This window comes from Salmo salar, chromosome ssa01 (assembly GCF_905237065.1).
Source record: "Salmo salar chromosome ssa01, Ssal_v3.1, whole genome shotgun sequence".
NCBI lineage: Eukaryota > Metazoa > Chordata > Actinopteri > Salmoniformes > Salmonidae > Salmo > Salmo salar.
Window position 1 is genome coordinate 138,167,215 of NC_059442.1, and position 8,625 is coordinate 138,175,839.

General features: G+C 41.9%; 1 protein-coding gene across 1 annotated transcript; it reads left to right on the forward strand.

Annotated features, from left to right (window-relative positions):
- The first annotated feature begins 353 nt into the window (after positions 1 to 353).
- Positions 354 to 6,697, forward strand: LOC106565457 (zinc finger protein Gfi-1b). The gene is made up of 7 exons (XM_014132656.2): positions 354 to 601; positions 1,237 to 1,343; positions 1,856 to 2,047; positions 2,229 to 2,458; positions 2,723 to 2,860; positions 3,716 to 3,881; positions 5,862 to 6,697. Exons 2-7 carry the CDS (start codon positions 1,244 to 1,246, stop codon positions 6,038 to 6,040), a joined length of 1,005 nt encoding a protein of 334 aa, XP_013988131.2. The 5' UTR covers positions 354 to 601; positions 1,237 to 1,243; the 3' UTR covers positions 6,041 to 6,697.
- The last annotated feature ends 1,928 nt before the right edge of the window (positions 6,698 to 8,625 follow it).

Genomic DNA, 8,625 nt, shown 5'->3' on the forward strand with positions numbered 1-8,625 from the left:
AGATGTATTGGCAATTTCATTTACACAACAGTGAGAATGAAACTACTACTGTAAATCTTGTAAATCAAATATTGCAAATTGTAGGCTAAGGAGTGAAACATTTGGATTTTATTTATTTTTGTTTCTCTAATCCATATTAAAGTTTGTAAAATATTCTGTCACTAATTTGAAACAATTTGAAAACCATTAGCCCTATATGTGGCCAAACAAAATACAATCATGAGGATGACATGATGTTCTAAAATTACTTCAATTTATTTGTGAACTGTTTGAAACTTGAAATCGTTTGTAACAGTTCGAGGGACTGTGTCCAGGGCCCAATGTTTTTCTACGCAAATTTCCACCTGCGAGTTGGCTCTCTCATTGGTTGAAACCACAGTCAGATTCCTCCACAATATTATCTGATTGAAAATCAGGGAGGGGAGCAAAAGAAAGAGCAGCAAGTGTGATGTCTTAAAGTGGTTTGGATTCTGCCTTTTGCGAAAGGATTTTAGGAAATATTTATTCTTCGACTGATTGGATGATGTTTTAAGACTGGGGAAATAATTAACCTAGCCTATATAATAAGAGCACTATCCTCCCTACTTCTTATAAACAAACGGTAAGTAGACTACAGCAGGTGCATAATATTATAATGAATATTCCCTGCAGCCTATTATTAGAAGTTTTGAACATTCTTAGAATGAAAATGAAAACGGATTCATGTAGGCTATAATGGAATTAATGCATTTTACAATTAACTTGTCCAAGTCAGTAATGCTTTAAACGTAATTAGCCTATCATATGCTTTTGGAACGAAACTTTTTTAAAGTTCTGTATTTTACAGCATTATATTTCAAGATACATACATAGTTAAAACGATAACTGAAAAAGACCTACTGATAGATCATTGGACTTCACAGCATATTATGGAAATGAATGAGTGGACAAGTGTGAATGTATTTGGCTATTTTATGTTTCAAATATTTACATTTAAAACATGAGTGTTAACATACAGTTAAACAACCTACCTTAACTGAATAAACACAAATGACGCAATGTGTCTAAGAATTATGTCATGGTAATTACATTTTTGTTTCCCTCGCACAGAAACGCTCCATCAAATATGTTATATCAGCCTAATTAAAAATCTTGAAAGTTCACAGACTAATAAACTGTACATTATAAAATGTTAGGCCTAGCCTAAAACATTTTGAGCTGTCTATAAGCGTTTATCATAATCTTTTTTTCCAACAGCGTTGTCATGCCACGATCCTTTTTGGTGAAAAACAAGAGGTGCGCATCTTACAATGTGCACCGCTCTCATGAAGACGAAGTCGAACCGAGGGAACCTGAATTTACAAGTAAGAATGTCAAGATTATCATTGCGACACATCAAGACTTTAACAATTGTATAACGACACGTGTATAATGATTTGCCAGTTATTTCATCAATTGTAGTTTATAATGAATCAATTGACACAGTGACAATGTCCTGGTTATTTTTTCACTTCCCTGACCATCATAAACTAGTATTTTTTGATTATCTGATTAAATGAAAGCTATCGCTAAAAATAAATAATAATGTATAAATATTTGACTTGAGAAAAGTGAATCCATAATGATGCGTTGCAGCATCAGATTTTTATAACGTTATGCTAAACATCATAGAAAATACATTACATTTGAGGACAGATGCAACACCTGATGGACTAGAAAAAGTATCTCAAAAGCAAGGGATATACAAAAGAGACATTATTCTGAAGGATTCTAAGCCTTCAGTCTACACTGTACATGTATGTACATATTTTCAGACAAAATAATTGGACTTTATGTTGACACTCATTTAATCCTATTTGCAATTGTGACTTGACAGGTGTGATCTCGTCAGAACCACGGAGTCCAGAGTCTCCAGTCAGGCCTCAGTCAGTGGGTCAGCCCTCACCTCCTGAACCAGACCCCTATTCTTATATCAAACATGAGCAGGAGCCTGAACGCCCAGTCCCCTCTAACCCTAAGCCAACAGGACAGCCTGTTGCCCCTGCTCCACGACCATACTACTTATCAGGTGGGAGACCCTCCAACTGGGCTGGGATGTTGTGAAGGGATGACATGATGCCCCCCCCAAAAATAGTTGGGAATAGAAAAGAGTAGAACCATATTGGTCCAAAATGGGACAACATATGATTCAGAAGGTTTTTCAGAGGAAGTGTTCATTGACTCAATCATCTTACTCCGTTTACCCTCAGAGGCTCACATGGCAGAGTTCCCTCCCTTCTACAAACCCTCCTATGCCTGGGACTCTGTACCTGCGCCCTATGACCTCCGTCAGATGGGCCCCCCCACCTACCTCCTGCAGCACGCCAGCAGCCTGTACGGGGCTCAAGTCAGCCACAGCCCTGAGCCACAGCAACCTCTAGACTGCAGCACACACTACTCCCTCACCTCTGACACGTATCACTGCATCACCTGTGACAAGGTACGTATGCAGGAGTGTGGTCTCAGCTCTCTCTTTACGCTGTGACACTGACAACAGCTAATGGGCCTATACAAAATTAAACTGCCACAACACACAGCATACAGAGATTTCACAAAGCCACCAGAGGGAAAGTTGCGCATGTGGTCACATATCTCTATTCAAAACATCACATCATGTAGTCTTTTAAATTCATCAGTCTTTAAATTGACATCGACATTGTGACCAGCCGGTTGATAACTCCCCTGTCCTCGTCTGCCACGGCAGGTGTTCTCAACCCCTCATGGTCTCGAGGTTCATGTCAGACGCTCCCACAGCGGGACCAGACCATTCGGTTGTAGCATCTGCAGGAAAACCTTTGGCCACGGCGTCAGTCTGGAGCAACACATGAACGTCCACTCACAGGTACCCAAAATGCACTGTTGGAGATGGTTAAGGAAACAAGACAGACAAACAGATATGTTCTTTGTGTACTTCCATGGAAAAGTAGCCCAAGGTACTTTCATGAGATTTATAATATTTGAAATGTGATGATAAAATCAATCTTGTTGCACAGCAGGAAATGCAAACTTGTAGTGTATTCAAGGTTTAAAAAGGCATCTAGCTTCCTGAGTGGCGCAGCAGTCTAAGGCACTGCATCGCAGTGCTTGAGGCGTCACTACAGACCCGGGTTCGATCCCAGGCTGTGTCGCAGAGGGCAGCGACCGGGAGACATATGATGCGGCGCACAATTGGCCCAGCGTCTTCTGGGTTAGGGGAGGGTTTGGCCGGCCGGGATGTCCTTGTCCCATCGCGCTCTAGCGACTCCTGTGGTGGGCCGGGCACATGCACGCTGACACGGCTGCCCGTTGTACGGTGTTTCCTGCTACACATTGGTGCCGCTGGGTTCCGGGTTAAGCGAGCAGTGCGGCTTGGCAGGGTCATGTTTTGAAGCACGCATGGCTCTCGACCTTCGCCTCTCCCGAGTCCGTATGGGAGGTGCAGCGATGGGACAAGACTGTAACTGTCAATTGGATATCACGAAATTGGGGAGAAAAATTGGTAATAAAAAAAAAAAAAGATATCTAAAGTTTGTAATTTCCACTTAAAAATGTCAGACATGATTTGCCATAAGAAAATGTATCAACCCCTACAACAAATATCCATTAAAAATGATCCACATAATAATTCTCATTTCCTGTTGCTGCAGGATTATTTTCCTGCTGTAACAAACTGGCTCAAATTAAGATCCTACATCTGTACCTGTTTCTTTAAACAAAGGAAAGAAGTTTTGAATGCAAGATGTGTGGAAAGACGTTCAAGCGCTCCTCCACCCTCTCCACCCATCTACTCATCCACTCAGACACCAGGCCCTACCCCTGTCAGTACTGTGGAAAGAGATTCCACCAGAAGTCAGACATGAAGAAACACACCTACATCCACACAGGTGAGGAGAGAAGAGCATCCACATAGCACCAAAGTTAGGGATCCAATTACTTATGAGTGTATTGTAATTTCTCAGAAAACTAAAAGACAACTTTAGCGATTGCCTCACTCTATAGTTCTCTGCTTTCTAGGTGCTGTTAACATGAATTGTTTCCAAGAGTAATAACTACTGATAAATCAAAAAAAGAAACTTAAACAAATGTCCATCTGATTTGCATATCTGGTTATCCTACTTTGCCGAGGCCTCTGTGAAAGGAACTCTGTGCAGGCAGAATATGTCTCAAATGAATGTTAGACAAATCTGAACAATGGCACGATTCTTTCCTCCCAGTCATTGATACTGACTTCAGCTCTACAGCCCATAAACTCAGCAAAAAAAGAAACATCCTCTAACTGTCAACTGCGTTTGTTTTCAGCAAACTTAACATGTGTAAATATTTGTATGAACATAACAAGATTCAACAACTGAGACATAAACTGAACAAGTTCCACAGACACGTGACTAACAGAAATGGAATAATGTGTCCCTGAACAAAGGGGGGTCAAAATCAAAAGTAACAGTCAGTATCTCGTGTGGCCACCAGCTGCATTATGTACTGCAGTGCAACTCCTCCTCCTTACCCACTCTTCCACCAAGGCACCTGCAAGTTCCCAGACATTTCTGGGGGGAATGGCCCTAGCCCTCATCCTCCGATCCAACAGGTCCCAGACGTGCTCAATGGGATTGAGATCCTGGCTCTTAGCTGGCCATGGCAGAACACTGACATTCCTGTCTTGCAGGAAATCACACACAGTACGAGCAGTATGGCTGGTAGCATTGTCATGCTGGAGGGTCATGTCAAGATGAGCCTGCAGGAAGGTTACCACATGAGGGAAGAGGATGTCTTCCCTGTAACGCACAGCGTTGAGATTGCCTGCAATGACAACAAGCTCAGTCCGATGATGCTGTGACACACCGCCCTAGACCATGACGGACCCTCCACCTCCAAATCGATCCCGCTCCAGAGTACAGGCCTCGGTGTAACGCTAATTCCTTTGACGATTAATGTGAATCCGACCATCACCCCTGGTGAGACAAAACCCTGACTCGTCAGTGAAGAGCACTTTTTGCCAGTCCTGTTTGGTCCAGCGACGGTGGGTTTGTGCCCATAGGCAACATTGTTGTCGGTGATGTCTGGTGAGGACCTGCCTTACAACAGGCCTACAAGTCCTCAGTCCAGCCTCTTTCAGCCTATTGCGGACAGTCTGAGCACTGATGGAGGGATTGTGCGTTCCTGATGTAACTCGGGCAGTTGTTGTTGCCATCCTGTACCTGTCCCGCAGGTGTGATGTTCGGATGTACCGATCCTGTGCAGGTCTTATTACACGTGGTCTGCCACTGCGAGGACGATCAGCTGTCCGTCCTGTCTCCCTGTAGCGCTGTCTTAGGTGTCTCACAGTACGGACATTGCAATTTATTGCCCTGGCCACATCTGCAGTCCTCATGCCTCCTTGCAGCATGCCTAAGGCATGTTCACGCAGATGAGCAGGGACCCTGGGCATCTTTCTTTTGGTATTTTTTAGAGTCAGTAGAAAGGCCTCTTTAGTGTCTTAGGTTTTCATAACTGTGACCTTAACTGCCTACCGTCTGTAAGCTGTTAGTGTCTTAACGACCGTTCCACAGGTGCATGTTCATTAATTGTTTATGGTTCATTGAACAAGCATGGGAAACAGTGTTTAAACCCTTTACAATGAAGATCTGTGAAGTTATTTGGATTTTTACGAATTATCTTTGAACGACAGGGTCCTGAAAAAGGGATTTTATTTTGCTGAGTTTATATACTGTACCTCATGCGTTACATGTTATCTGTTTTTATACTAGATGGGGAATGCAAAATATCGCTCACATGTAGGGGCATTTAATACAAAATGAAACTGTTTGATTTGATTCTGATTGATTTGATGGCATAGTTTAAACATGTTTTTGTATGTGCCTATTTAGGTGAGAAGCCCCACAAATGCCAGGTGTGTGGCAAGGCGTTCAGCCAGAGCTCTAACCTCATCACACACAGTCGTAAACACACAGGCTTCAAGCCCTTCGGCTGTGAGATCTGTGCCAAGGGCTTCCAACGCAAGGTGGACCTCCGCAGACACCATGAGAGCCAACATGGCCTGAAGTGAAGCGGTTGAAAACAATGGATGGAGAAGAGGAGGAAAACGTGCCTTATGCCCTTAGCAATGCAATATACCAAAGAAAGAAAAAGAAAGACCAAACATGATGTCCCTTAGTGGTAGGCATCTTGGCATCACGACACAAAAATGGCCCCTACGGACACAAGAATTGTACATGTATAGTATTGAATATTATCCTTCTTGTGAAAATGCATTTTTAAGTAAATCAGAGCTGGCAGCTAACAAGTAGAAATAAGACAACGCAAATTATGAAGGTACTTAAGTATTTGCTATCACTTAAGGAGAAACAGTAGCCTGACTGACACGACCCATGTGACTACACAACGAGGAAGAGGACTTTGAATGCTCGTGTCAGCCAGACTAGAGGAACAGTCCTTTGGAATAAAATGGAATTCAACTGATATGCATCCTTTGGGTGCATTATGATGTTTTAGACTTATCACAGAGGCCTTTGAAGTCAAATGTGAAGAGAGAGAGGTCTCATGATTTTGTTGCATAATGTATTTAAGAAAAAGCTTTATATGTTCACAAACAGTATGTGTGCCATTCATATTTATAAATTAATCTTATGTCAAATAAAATGAAGCAATGGTATGTATGAATGAACAAATGCTCTCCAAATAAACTGTGAGATGTTATTATAAACCTTGTCATCATTGCGAGCTGTGGAGAAAAGAAAACTCACGCTCCGCCCATATTTAACAATCATACATTCAATCTCATGTGACAAATAGACAAACATTCTGAAGAAGAAAGAAACTGGCAAACGGTAAAAAACACGCATTGTGTTAGCTTAGTAAGATGAGATGGCTCATGGTACAGATGTAGGATCTTAATTTGATCACTCTTTTGTTGCTGAGAATTTCCCTGCATAGCAAGAAATGAAAACTTGTAGTGTATTCAGGGTTTAAAAAAGATTCTAAAGTTTTTAATTTCCACTTATAAGTGTCAGAGTTGATTTGCCCTAATGAAAAATCTATCAGCCTCTACAAAAAATGGCCATTTATTATAATCGACAGATTAATTCACATTTCCTGTTGCTACAGGATTAGTTTCCTACTGTATAGCAAACTGGATCAAATTAAGATCCTACATCTGTAAACCTAGTCTTTATGTGTAACCGTTTTGCCATAGGGCAGGTTGCATGTAGACAGTCTTCCAACTGGCTCTGTAGCAGTCCTTTGCAAGGAAGAGCTCATGTTGCCTGGGGCAGAAATCTCTAGTATGAACAGTGAGAGATAGAGTAAGGCTTCATTCAAATCTATACCTGGAACAACATGCAAATCTCAAGTCCACCAGGTTCTCAAATGTCACACAGCCAAAGTAATGGACTTCCCATGCATGCCACCATGCTCACTAAAGAGAGGAGAGGGAGGAAATGAATTTGTTTTTCCTCATTCTTGATCAATCCCTCCAATTCTTCCAAAATCTCAGTCACTAATGTCCAAACTGCTTAGGCCTTCCTCATGTATGATGCATGTTCTTCACACCCGTAAGCAAAGGTCTGCACATTCCTTTTAATCTGTAGTCAGTCACACTGTTGGTCTTCAAGTGCGAAGAAGAATATTCCCTCTGTGTTGTGATTTGGGATATACTGTATAACAACAGACAGACAGAGGATAGAGTACTCAAACACCCTCTACCCATACCGTACCACACCCATCCATTCTGACGGGTTTGCTTTGACAAACACATTGCACTTCTCATGAAGACACCACCTTCCTCAAACACCAGATCCTGTTAGGCCATTTAAGCTTTTACAGGCAAATCAGATCATTGCTTAGTTAAATATGTCTTACACTATAGAAGTAGCTGGCCAAGTATTACTAATATGTATTCAAGTCCCACTGTATGCTGTATCCCATTATAAGAGTTTTCAGGTCGCTATGCCTCAAAAACAAATTTAAACCTGAGTTTAACAACCACACAACCATACACAGAAGAATTACCAATAAATATATTTCAGGTGATGAAGAATACTTACTGAAGGTAAGAAATACAACACACATACACATGGACATGGTCACAACAGCAGTATGAGTTTATGTTGCAGAGTTGTCACAGAAATCAGTGTCTTGATGCGGAATGAAACAGGCAGCCTGTCCACTGTCTGGTACAGTTGGTAAACAAATCTGTGGTGCCATGCAAATGAGTATTTATATTACCTAGGCAACGGGGTCCGTTGTGCTCAGGAGGAACAGTTAGGGCTGCATCCTGGTGTGAGGATACAGAGCAAATCAAAATCCTCCACAGGTAGCCAATGGCAGAGATAGGAGCAGGACGGGCGGGCCTAAACAAACAGGACATGTGTCCTGCAGAGGAGGGGCGTGACCCAGACTGTAGCCTGGGGGTAAAAAAAGGGGGATATTTGGGGACTAGGTCCACACACGCACCTGAGCTGCACTTCCCTTTTTAACATTCACATACAGGTGTGTGAATGTGTGCTTTTTATCATTAAGTACAACAAAATGCAGGGTTTTAAAACAACACAATATAGTAACTTCTCAATAATAATTAGATATTCAGTATTTGATGGTTCTATTATCTCCTTTTCTATCTCAGGTACCTTTGAC